Source organism: Diadema antillarum, unplaced genomic scaffold, assembly GCF_040938485.1.
Source record: "Diadema antillarum isolate AM-2024a unplaced genomic scaffold, OU_Dant_1.0 seq00000331_RagTag, whole genome shotgun sequence".
In the NCBI taxonomy this organism is placed as follows: domain Eukaryota; kingdom Metazoa; phylum Echinodermata; class Echinoidea; order Diadematoida; family Diadematidae; genus Diadema; species Diadema antillarum.
The window spans coordinates 407,444-420,859 of NW_027271348.1; the positions used below are offsets into that span (position 1 = coordinate 407,444).

The window sequence follows — 13,416 nt, forward strand, 5'->3', positions numbered from 1 at the left end:
GAGAACTTTTTGCATTTTGATGTTGCAAATGGTGCAATTTGATGCATGTTTTTGCGCGTTTTATCGACGTGAAACAGTCTCACTTGTTTAAGGTAGCAGTATCTTTTGATGTAGATTATTATTGAACAATTTGCCTATAAAATGGTATCATTTAAATAATCTTCTTGTATTAATTCCTTTCACTGCATATCATGAACGCGACTGAACCCGAGTGAGCGGAGCGAGCGAAGGGGGAGGGGAGGGTGTGGGAGGGGAGGGTGTGGGAGGGGGGTGTCCCCCCCTCCCACGTGAGAACTTTTTGCATTTTGATGTTGCAAATGATGCAATTTGATGCATGTTTTTGCGCGTTTTAACGAGTTGAAACAGTCCCACTTGTTTACGGTTGCAGTATATTTTACTGTAGATTATTGTTGAACAATTTGCCTATAAAATGGTATCATTTAAATAATCTTCTTGTATTAATTCTTACACTGAATATCATGAACGCTGTCTGCAGTTCAGCAATCAAACAGAAAAAGCATGCACACGAGGGTGTAGATAGGGGCATATCCCCTCCCACACGAAGGTGATTTTGCGTTTTCAGACCTGAAATTCAGCGATCTGGTGCAAATTTTTGGTGCAATACTTTTTCATCGAAGTGTTAAAATCACGGAATTTAGCTCTTATTCCGAATGTGCACCATCTGTGTGTATGTATAAAGTCTAGTGAGGTAGAGCTTAGGGGAAGGGGGATTTCCCCTCCCGCTCGTGGAGCTTTTGCGTTTTTAGAATTGAAATAAAGCGATCTGGGTATAGCCACAGTCTACTTCTATGCATGGCGGAAGGGGGGGGGGGGGAGGGCGGGCGAGCATGGAGAAGGCGTGGGCGAGTGTTATCTCCACCCTTCCCTTCCGATGGAGCTTTTGCCTTTTTAACCTTGAAATTGAGATATCTCGTATACGCATATTTGATGGAATCAACATTTGGGAAATCACAAAAAAAAAAAAAAAAAAAAAAAAAAAAACTGATGGGGGGGGGACTGAGGGAGGAAAGTGTCGATTAAAAGGAGAAATTCCCCTTATACATGAGGGAACCTTGAGTTTTCGGAATATAAGTAATAAGTCTTGTGCACTCAGAATTATTATTTTTTTTTTGTAAATCTAAAAAGTGTACTAAGCTAGGGAAAGAGGCACAGAGGGGGAGGGTTTGGGAGGGGGATACCCCATCCCAAGCACGAGAGATTTTGCATATTTTTAATTGAAATTCAACGATCTGGTGCACACTTTGAGTGAAATATTCAAAAAAATATCTTATTTGATGAAAGGAGACCCGCTTCATGTGCATGCATACAGTATACACGCATTTTTTTTCCGTCTCCCAAATCCCCGGTCCAAATCTTAGGGGGGGGGGGGGGGGGGCGACCGCCCCCATCGCCCCCCCCCCCGGCTACGCCAGTGCACAGCGTATAGTTGCGTAGTGTTGCGTAGTCACTACGCAACCCTACGCAACACTACGTAACTCTACGCAAAGCTTGGTATGAAACCCCTTATAACTACGCAACTCTTCGAACACACAGTTAACCCAGGTCCGATGTGAACCGAAAACTCTCTAGGTCTTAACACAGCAATGGAACTGATAGAACCTATACCGTCCTATTTAGATTTGGACATTTATACTTGCATGTGCAGTGCCTTACACTTTTTTTTTTGAGGAAACATGAGGTTAATTCTCCGTGGATCTTGCAGTAAACATGGTATTGGTATGCCAGCCACAACGTGAATAATGAATGGCGATACAGAATTGTATGTTAAGATTCATTGTGATTTATTGTGTTGTAAGCCTATCTGGGGCCATCTTCCTAGTCAAGCTCTGCTTATGAAGATGGTCCCCTGCGTTTCCAACTTCATATGATATTGTTTATATCTTCTTTACATCCAATTTGATCTGTTCCTTATCGTACCCTTTACATTCAATTTGACATTGCTGCATATTTATTTTTCCCCTATACGTTGTCTTTGTACAATCGTACCCCGCAATTTGTACTAATGCGTCGGAACAATTCATATGATTCATGACATATCGTCAAATTTTGTTATACATTGTAATGAAAACGGAATGCAGATAATAAACTAAACTAAACTGAACAGTAAAGTTACACCTTGTACGGTGGACTTTTGATTGTTAATTGTGCAGAATCCAACCATGGTCGTGCACTGGCCTGGGTAGGCCGTATCTAGCCTAGACGCATCTGTGTTTAACATCTAAATTCCGGTACACTTCATTTACTATAATAAATTGTACATGCTCTTTCATGCACTATCACATTCTCGCGAATTTACACTCAAAATGCATAAATGGCCCTCGTGTAATTCTACTTCACGGAGGGGGAAGGTCTCGGCGTAATAAAAACGTACATGGGCTAATTATGCATTTGTTGTGCATAATAATCTAGTATAGTGCATTCAAGATCATACCTATGATTCATATTTAAATGTATTAATGTCATAATTTGCTGAGCTTGCGTTGGAGTTGTGATTAATTTTCGTTCATGGTGCCATGATACCATAAATAAATAAGAATAGTAATAAAAAAGTACTCCGGTGAGAGAAATTGATTCGTCGCCCAATTAGCAACGGTCTATGAAGACATCGTTATAATGTGCGTTAAGTATTAATTGTGCAGGCCATCTGCAGCGTTATCTGAGCAAACATCTTCGATCAGAGTAAGAAAATGTATCCAAATGAACCTTACCTCAAAGGGACTGCTCTCTGAGGACAAACTTGTAAAACCGACAATGTCGCTGAAGAAGATAGTGACACAGTCGAAGGACTCTGGCACGACCTGCATACCTCTCTTCAGTTGGTTAGCCACCGGTCTAACAAGTTCAAATGTTAAAGGTACTGTTTACCATTGGGAGCAGCGATTTTAAAAATGTTCAAGCTATCACGTTTGATGCATATGTGTAGGTCAGTTGTATCACAAAACATTCTACCAAGTAAAAAATTCGCAATAAAGTCTAAAACATAAGGAGATATCACAATTCTTCTCAATAAACCATAATTGTAGACGGTTTAGTCGAGAAACATTTGTATTATAACTATTGTTCACCTTGTGTATATTTAACAACACTTAAAATCAATTATACTGATTAACATTTTTACATCGGTTGTTTCAATCCCTAACTCACATTTTAAAACTATTCTGAAGCACTAATGCTGGGTTTTTCTTTTATCTGCAAATAATAAATTATGCCTTTAAATAGAGATTGTTATAAACGGGTGGTATAACGCTAGTATTGATAAAAATGTACAGATAGAAGGGCCTACATATTTTTAACGCATGAGGACACACGACTTAATATTGCATTGGGTATGTCAAGAGAAATTGAATATTTGTAGTGGTTGTATTTGCATGAAATGTATAGATTGGTTTAATTGACATCAGGAAGCGCTCGTTTTTCCTGTTCTTTTACATGGCCGTTCTCGGTAAGTAGGAGTTCGTACACGTGAAATACTGTGAAAAATAAAAAATTATCAACATTACACATGCACTTCACTTACTATAATTTTGGGAGCATGCCCAGTACTGCAATATGTGTCACTATGATGTCACAATACGAAATGTATCATCTCACACTTCTATTTCACCTCCACTCTTGTAAAGTTGATATATAAAATATGGTAAAGAACATAACCAACATCATGTGCGGTTCATGCAATGCTAAGTGCTTGTTCGAGTATTGACAGAAACGTTACTATATCATAATGTCACTCAAAGAGGTTTCCAAAAGCAAACTACTGGTAATATATATATATATATATATTTGTATATTTATAACATTTATTTGAAATATTTTTGCAGTTTGAGGTTATATGTGAGATCTGCATAAATACTTAGAGACATACGCCTCAGCAATATGAACCTTGTTCGTTATACTTCTCCTTGATTTCTTCCGAGGAAATGGATTGATGGCATATAAAATACACGTTAGTGTGTGTGTCAAAAAAGTTATTGCTTCTTCAATTATTTTTTTTTTCTGCTTAAAATAGTTCATTCTTTACGATCAAAGATTAAGTTTCATCCAATCTTACTTTGGTAGCATCTGATGCAATAGGTTGTCTGTTTTCTTTTTCTCTTCAATAAGCTGTTGGGTGCGGTCTTCTACGATCTCTTCCAAGTTGTTGGCGTATTTTTCCATAATCAAGATCATATTGTCGAGTATGTTTGGTTTCCTGCAGAAAATAACACATTGATATGAGACAATTCAACACATAACCTTGAATTGGACACAATCGATATTGCAAAAATAATACATCTTCGGAAACCTTAATTTGACCAATTTTCAGAGCGTCACTATGTAACCTAAACACCTTATTTCATTACCAGAATTATGTTTTTGTTAAGCATATTTTGACAATGATTGCAATGAATTGCCGGTTTTAATGGATAAGTGTCTCGAGCGTCAATCGATGATGAAGACATCAGTCATACTATTAAGGATTAAGGCACTTATTCCTAATCTCTGTCAGTTTTGGGGATATTCTGTGATGATTTCACAGATCAATTATATAGCTTTACAGTATATTCCTTATTGTTAATCAGTTAGAGCGGATATGTCCATCTTGGCATGAAAAAAGGGCATGCAGACGTCGTGGTAGGACAGGGGCGGATCCACCAAAATTCCTTAATTTCAATTTCAATTTCAATTTATTTTCGTATTTCTCGATGGAAAATACATGGTATATAACAAAATATAATACAGAATGTCGAGCTTGGATATATACATGAAGAAATAGGAATACAAAAGTAATACATAACGGTCGATGTGTCATTTTCAATCAAAGTAAAAGATGCGAAGAGAAATACGATGGAACCTACTAAAAAGCAAAGCTTGTTGAGTGTAGGTCCCAACAAAAGCCTAGTAAGGGGAACAGGATGAGGAGCACGGGTACAATTAAGACCAAAAGTAATGATAAACAAAAGAGAATGACTATTACTCGGGGCTCAGAAGATTCTTCTCACATGCATTTATGTGTGTGATAAAATGAGAACAAGTAACCACATGCTGCACACTATAGCAGTTGCTCTCATAGCAATTTAGACATGGGAGTGATAATGACGTAAATACTTAAGTACTATTAGGGTTTAAACATTCCGGCTTCCATAGACACGGGGAAAGATTAAAAAATGGAGAACATGAATCAATTGCAATTCCTATATGTGATATACCAGCCAGCTGCAATGATGCATAAAAGAAAGGAAAGAAAGAAAGGAGGGGAAACTATGCGACACGACCATGGTCTTACTAGAAGTGGAAGGAAAAACACCGATGGGAAGGAATTTGAGAGAGCATGCAACTAAAATGTATATGCATGAGTCTGTTCACATGGCAACAACCGAGTAGTATAACAGAGCAGCCATCAGCATAATAAAAAGGAATTTTAGTGCACTTGTGTGTTGTAGCTATTCAATACATGCTGTCTGAGTTTACGCTTAAAGGATGATAATGACAAGCAGCTTTTAACCTCTGTTGGGAGATCATTCCAATATTTAGGACCTGTATACATAATTGTGTTTTTAGCGAAAACTGTTCGAGTTCGTGGAAGGTGATAAGCGTCACTCTGGCGAGTTGGATAGTGGTGGACAGAATTGTTTCTTATGAACATCTGTAAAAAGACACCAGGAAGATCTTTTGAGGAAAGTTTATACATAAAAATACCTAAATTATAACCAAACAAATCTATCAGTTTTAAAATCTTATTTTTCTGAAATAAGGCGTTAGTGTGAGATAAATACCCAGCATGGTTAATAATTCTGATCGCTCGCTTTTGAAGAAGAAAAAGTGAATCCAGTAAGTATTTAGATGCGTTACCCCACGCAAGAATTCCATAATTAAGATATGGGGAAATCATGGTTGAATATACAATCTGCAAGATATGGTTGGGCAAAAAATGTTTCAGTTTGTTTAGGATTCCTGTATTTCGTGACAAAATTTTGCTTAAAAAATTAAAGTGAGTTTTCCAGGAAAGGTCACTATCGATGTAAAGTCCTAAAAACTTTGTACTATCTACTCGGGTTAGGTTAATATCATTAATCTTAACATCATCAGGAATAACTTGCAAAGAATTGCTAAATAACATGTAATGTGTTTTATCAACATTTAATGATAACTTGTTAGCGTAAATCCAGGACTGAACAGATTTCAATTCATTATTCATTATACTTACGAGGGTATTGGGATTGCGGTGAGATAGAAATAAATTTGTATCATCAGCGAAACAAATAAAAGAAAGAATCTGTGACGAATTTTGGAGATCGTTGATGTACAGGATGAATAAAAGTGGGCCAAGAAGAGAACCCTGGGGGACACCGCAAGAAGTTGACGTCATACCTGACTCATAGCCATTTATGTAAACAAATTGTTTTCTGTTTGTGAGATAGTCTTTAAACCACTCTAAAGCCCTCCCACGGATACCGTAATGGCTTAACTTATAATGCAAAATTTGATGATCAATGGTATCAAAAGCCTTCGAAAAATCGAGAAAAACACCGATGGTGTGGGAAGCATCATCTAAAGCATGAGCTACTTTATCAATGAAGGCTAATAATGCGTGAGTTGTGCTATGCTGTTTTCTGAATCCAAATTGGAAATTAGAAAGAATATTGCAATTAACAAGAAATCTAAGAGTTCGTTTATAAACAAGCCTTTCAAGAATTTTTGAGACTGAGGTTAAGAGAGATATCGGGCGATAATTGCTCACAAATTCTTTTGGACCCTTTTTGTATATGGGAACAACTCGAGCGATTTTCATATTATCTGGGACTTTGCCACTAGATAAAGATTGATTGAAAATATAAGTGAGTGGAGAAATTATTTCATTTATTATATTCTTCAGAAGAAAAGCCGAAATACCATCATTACCTATACTTTTCTTAATATTTAGGTTATCAACAATTTCTTTGATTTCTTCTTCAACAATAGGAATGAAAAACATGGTTTGTATATTCCTGTCTTTTAAAAAAGAATGAAAAGTTGTCTGGGTATTTGGTATTTTGCTAGCAAGATCAGGTCCTAAGTTAACAAAGTAATCATTAAATACATCGGCCATTTCCTGTGGATCATCAACTTGATGACCGTCATTCAAAATATGAGTAGGGGAATTTGTAACAGTGCTAGATTTCAAAGCTGTGTTTATCACCCTCCACGTGCTCTTAATGTCGAACTTGCATTTTTCAAACTGATTTGCAAAATACAGTTGCTTGGCTAAACGCAACGAAGAAGTAAGTACATTGCGGTAACGAATATAACGGGATTTGGTTACATCATTCGGAGATTTTCGGTATCTGTAAAACAATTTATTCTTCCTATTGATAGACCTAAGTAGCGACTTTGAAATCCATGGTTGTTTTGGTACTCTCTTATAATTTGATCTGAATCGTCTAAATAAGGGTATATAAACATTACACATATTTATAAGGATGTTCATAAAAACATCAAAGGACGAATTTACATTTCTTTGGTTATAAACAGAGGACCAATCAACTGACCTCAATCCCTCTCTAAGTCTATCAAGATTACATTCGGACATATCACGAGAACCTGAATTAAGGGTTGGCATTTTCCTAATAGAAAACTGTGGTACAAGCGCATATATCGGGAAATGATCGGTGATATCAGAAACTACAATACCAGAAGTAACATCAGTAAAAACATTATTAACGAATATATTATCAATGAGAGTAGAAGTAGCATCAGATATCCGAGTAGGTTTCCTGATAAGAGGAATGAAGGATTTTGACAACATGAAATTAAGAAAATCTTGACTGCATAAAGCGTCATTACAATTTAAAAGATTTATATTAAAATCACCCATAATGAAGCATGTCTTTGTATCAAAATAATCATTAGAGAGAAGATTGTGAAACCGCTCAGTGAATTCATTAAGGTTGGAATGCGGAGGTCTATAAATTTCCCCAAAAATGATATTCCCCTTAGTAGGGGTCATGACCTCAATAAAAATACTCTCAAGGCATTCAGACATAATACAATATTCATTTAACAGTTTATGGTTTAAATTTTGCGTGACGTAAAAACCAACACCACCACCTCTTTTAGTAATCCTGTTGTTGGTAACTAATTTAAAACCGTCTAAGGTAAATAGAGAAGAAGGTGACGTTTCCTTGAGCCAAGTTTCACTGAGACCAATTATGCTGTGTTTAAATTGTAATTCGTTGAGAAATACAAGTAATTTATCAAAATTTTTATTGAGGCTTCTTATATTGAAATGTGAAACAAAAAGCTCATTAGAGTGTGAATGGGAAAGTGTAATCATTTCTTTTTCCAAGTGATAGTGAGAAAGTTGGCCTTCATTTCGAGCAGACGCATCATTAGCGTCAAAATCAAGCTTCAGATCTTGGGTTTCTGTGTTTAAAGAAGTAACAAAATCGGAGTCTTCACCTTCTTCTCTATCATAAGAATGTAAGAGGGAATTCAGTGCAGCTGGCTGATAATCGTTTACATCACTATCTATATCAGAAGAAGAAATAGCGTTTATGAACTCATCCATATTCAGAAGTGCACAAACACGAGTTGAATAATGAGTTGTTTACCGGAAATACATGTTCATGACTTAGATTACCGTATGTCTCTTGGAAACGAGTTACAAAAACAACATTCAGTTGGTAAGCATATGCATACCACACTTAAAGGGGGGGGGGGGGGGGCGCAAAGCACTTTATATTTCTGGTGCCACTTCCGGGTTTAATCAGCTGACCTGAAAAAAGGCCCTGACAGGTATTTTCTCTTACCACTTGCGGATTTTATCACTTGACAAGCAAACAGTGAATATATTGAAAGAATGCAGCAATATTAATTGAACACATCAGTGAGTTTGAGGAAAATCGGAAAAAACAGTTTAATAGTTACAGAGCCACCATGATGAAAAGACTACTACAGCTTGTGATGTCACATGTGTAGAATGAGATAAAGAAAATATAAAGAAAATTGAACATATTTTCTCTTTCCTCGCACAATAAAGGAGCACTTGACTTGCCTCTTAAAAGGCATGGGAGAAAAATATTGCGTTAACATGAGACAGTGACAAATGGAGGGAATGTGTACTTTAAAGAATTCTTTTTATATTTCCCTTATACTGTTTTACGCATGTGACATCATAAACTGTAAACGTCTTATCATCCAGCAGTGACTGCGCAAAATTTACCTCAAACCTTCAATGTGTGTTCTACTAATATTCCTGCATTCACTCATCCACGTGTGGAGGTGAATTTGTCCTTTAAGCGCAACACAATCGACTGACTTTTCCTCCAAAAAAAGAAAATAAGAGGGAGGGGGCGCATCCACCCCTTTTCAATTTTTTATTCTTATTTCTTTTATGTAAAAAAAAAAAAAAAATTAAAGGGGGAGGGGGGAGGCGCACCCGGTACGCCCCCTCCTGGATTCGCAACTGTCGAATATCCACTACCTTGTTGACGACGTCAACAGGGAAACATTTCCTTCTTTCACCAGAGCGTCTGCCACCTTTAATAGAACGTTGAACGGCAAAAGTCTTTGCCTTCCAACAGTGTCCTGCAGTATATAAGCCGTTTTATGTCGCCCCGTAAGTGCAGACAACACCCATCCTCTCCCTGTAATCGACGAACTCTTTGTCTCCCTTGTACACATCATGATGCCAGTGTCCACGATGAAGTCTTCTTTGCTCTGTAGCCAAGCGAAGACGAGCCACTCTATTTCGAACAGTTAGGTATGGACATTATTCAACTGTCGTGCTCAGTAGTAATTTTAGAGCAAGCTCCAATTCACTGTTGACAAGGGAAAGTTAATCCCTTGAGTCTACTTGAAGTTTGAAATAGATATTTCCATTGCTTGCGGGTGTACTCTTAGGCTCGCGAGCGGCAACGTCCCTTTTTGATTTGGTCTGTCGAACCTAAAGCTCCTGTTTGTGACCTCCCTCCCCGTATTTCGTCCAAGGATAGCAGTAGGAACGGAGCAATAGATTGACGGGAGGGGTTACGAGTGATCTGTTGCACACGGACATCTATACATATTGATTGGTTGAGTGGGCAGTTATATATACATTGGTTGAATGCACATCAAGTGGTAAAACACGTGGGGGTAATTGGTGAAAGTAAATTGTAATACCTTGGAATCGCGGAGTGGTCAGAGTGTAGAGTAAGTTTGTGTGTTATATCTTTTTGTATAGTGCTGTCACACAATTGTGACCGGCGACAACGGTGTCAGGCAAAAGTCGGGCATTTTGAAAATTCTCTTTTTTTTTCATTGAATCACATTGCCCATTTCCTAAACTTTGCATTGATATAAAACACCGTAAGTGGGCATATAAAGCGAAATATAATGCAACTTTTAATTTAGCTAGCCTGACAAAATTTCGAGAAAACAGGCTTTGAAGATTCACCTATTGCTTAAAGACAATAGGGAGTTTTCGCTACACGACGGGAAGACCGAGAATACGCGGAAGCAATCAACTGTGACAGTCCACGTACTTGGACTCCCGTTCCCGTATCTAAGTAGTTTCGCTTTCCTATTAGGACGGAGGCGTGGAGAGAAGCTCGCTGATTGGCTGGCTGGCTGACTCCTGCCTAGCATCGGGACCGAACGCTATTTTGGCCGAGAACCGTACTCGTTTTCCCCAGGACGTAGTCTGGGCTCCGTCCCCTTTTCCTTGGTGCGATAAACCAAGAGAGGGCGCAAATTTTCTGATTGCGATAATCGAGAGACTGCGCGCCCAACGAAAAAGAGTCCGGGAAGAAAGTTGTATTTTTACGACTTTCAGTCAGATTTTGACTGAACGCGATAAATCATTCGCTCTGACAGGTCCCTCCCACCGAGAGTGGTAGTAGTTTGTTTATCAAACTAAGCCAGTCTCAGTAAATGGAATTCGCATCTATCTGACTTCGTATGTGAGCTATATTAATTACATGTAGATTTATATACGTCACAAATTGGTTTCAGATCATTCAATTCTTCTGGAGAAAAGATACAGTACCTTTTTCTTCATAGCAGGCCTAATACGAACACATAAAATTGAATTTACTGCTGAATTTGGATTAGACTAGTCATCAAATGTATAGGTATTATACAGTTCAGTACCTTTCTACCAACACCCTGCAGATCTGTCAGGGAGGTGAGTCTCACCTCCCTGGTCTCACCATGGAGGTACACGTACTCTGGTGTGCAGTACTGCATGCATGCATTGCATAAATAATATACCCAGTATAATATTGTTTAGTTTGGCCATGGAGCTACGAACAATATAGCTCCAATGTTTGGCGATCTACGATCGTTTATCTCTAGTGATTTCTCTCTCATGTTTTTTTTTTTTCAACTTTAAACAAAGAAATAGGGCCCAACAGTAGCCGCATGACTATTCGTATCATTTTTAGACATGTTCTTGATTTTGCGATCTTGTTTGTATTAACAGAATTTGGTAAGAGAGAGGTACAGTGTATTTCAATCGGCTGCACTGTGTCCGAGTGAATCCATAAACACTTTGAAGATCGAGGCACTGATTCTATATCAAATTGATATTATATGCAAATTGACTGGGTATACTTCGACTGCAGTCGACTGTGTATGTTGTACTTGTGGGCCAATCCTATTAAATGAAGCCTTGAACTTCTGAAATCCTTTTTTTTTTAACCAAGTATAAACGTAATGTAGGTTTACAATTGGGTTTTATGTCTGGAGAACAATAATTCACAACCTCAATACTATCAGCATAGGGCCTAAATACCACGCAATTTCAAATAAAAACATCCACAAATCTTTCTTCAGTGTGGCTCTGACAATGAAATTAAGTGATTTCATCGATGAAATATTGTAGCCATCAAGGCTTCTTGTGGATAGTGTGCTATAAAGTATAACAGGCTAGAATACAAAAACAGCTTTGATTACGTGAGCATAGGCCCAACGGTTTACCGCGTTGAGTTTCACAAGGAATGTCATTGTATCAGTTTTGATTAAAAAAAAAAATAAGCTGGTATTTTCTTCAGACCTAATTCACCAAAGCATGATAGAATGACGTGTTTGGAGAATTTACAAGGCAAACCTTATGTACGCTATACGGTTTGTTAATCCAAAAATTGAATAGGCATTGCTTTCCCGAAGGTTCGTAAATCTGAAAATAAGAGAAACTTCATTATTCTGAAGGTTTGATAGCCCCCCCCCCAAAAAAAAAAATAATAAATAAGGTTCGTTAATCCTAAAATGGAAAAATTGCATACTTATAAGAAACCTTCGGAATTACTGACCAATTTTCGTTTTACATGAACGAACCTTCGGGATTGCAAACTTTTTTCTTTCTTTTTCTTTTACGGACTATACAAACGAACATTCGGAAGAACAATCCTTGAGTATTTTAAACGGACCTTATTTCATTTTGGATTATACCGAACCATCGTAATAATAAACCCTGGGAAAATGAACCTTTAGAATAACAAACTGTAACCAGAAATAAGAAATTTCAGAGTCCAGAAGTCTCCCTTTCGCTAGCTACGAGAACTCCAACCCCCCCCCCCCCATACACAAAGAACTTTTGGTCCTTCTACCGAAAGGATGATTCCTTGCAATCTTGGTTGAAGCAGGGAGGTGGAAGCAAGATGGAGATGGCACTCTGAGAGCTTCCCTCAGAGAAAAAAATCAAGTGGTCTTACACCGATTACGTCTTGAAATCCAACCCTCATTCTGTGATAAATATGTCAAAATCTGGCCTTATCGGTCCACCCATCACCCTCCGGCGCACTAGAGTGACGCAACATGATCTCCTTTCCAGGCCTTCCATAAACACACGCTCGTAAAAATCGGGCTTTGAAGCGATGTGTGGCACCGACAAAATGACGTCATATTCAACATTTTGGCAGTCTATTACATTCAGTGAAAGACGTCCCCCTTCGAAATCTACAACTTATGGCTCAAAAATTGGGTAGCGTGGTATGTCTATACCTTTCGCTGGTTCAGCAGACTGTGCTGAGGAGATTGCCGTTTGAACCAGCGAAATCGGTACACAAACGACGGAGTTACTGAGCAGTTAGTTTTGTGCGCTAGAGATGTCATCATAATTGTTTCTGTATCGATTATGAGAAATTCCGCACATTTCCGCATTTTTTTTATAGTTAGAGAGGTAGGCCTGACCTTTATCTTCAAAATAATATAAGTTACATGAGCGTGTTCGAGCGTGTTTTCAAACAGTTCGAGTGTAAAAGTAGTGCTTCATAGAGACCGAAGCGGGATTTTCTTCGTCTGCACCCGAGCGAGCTGGGGCTTTTCAGCGTACTCGTCGGGTTGTTGTAGGGCCGCCGCGTAGGCGTCGGGACAGCGTTCATTGCCGTTGTTTCGGTGAATTTGAGTTACTAGTAAATACATATTGGAATGGAAAGTTGAGTGTTAAAAAGTGTAAATTAG

The 13,416-nt window shown here is 38.1% G+C and overlaps 1 protein-coding gene across 2 annotated transcripts in view; it reads right to left on the bottom strand.

The window, feature by feature from the left end:
- Nucleotides 1-13,416, bottom strand: part of LOC139730740 (speract receptor-like) — a 533,152-nt gene that overhangs the window by 90,509 nt on the left and 429,227 nt on the right. For both annotated transcript variants that reach the window (XM_071641605.1, XM_071641604.1), the window contains 2 exons: nt 4,070-4,210; nt 2,730-2,853 (listed from right to left, as the gene is read on the bottom strand). In XM_071641605.1, the coding sequence (XP_071497706.1) occupies nt 2,730-2,853; nt 4,070-4,210 (265 nt within the window). The remainder of the gene's footprint in view (nt 1-2,729; nt 2,854-4,069; nt 4,211-13,416) is intronic.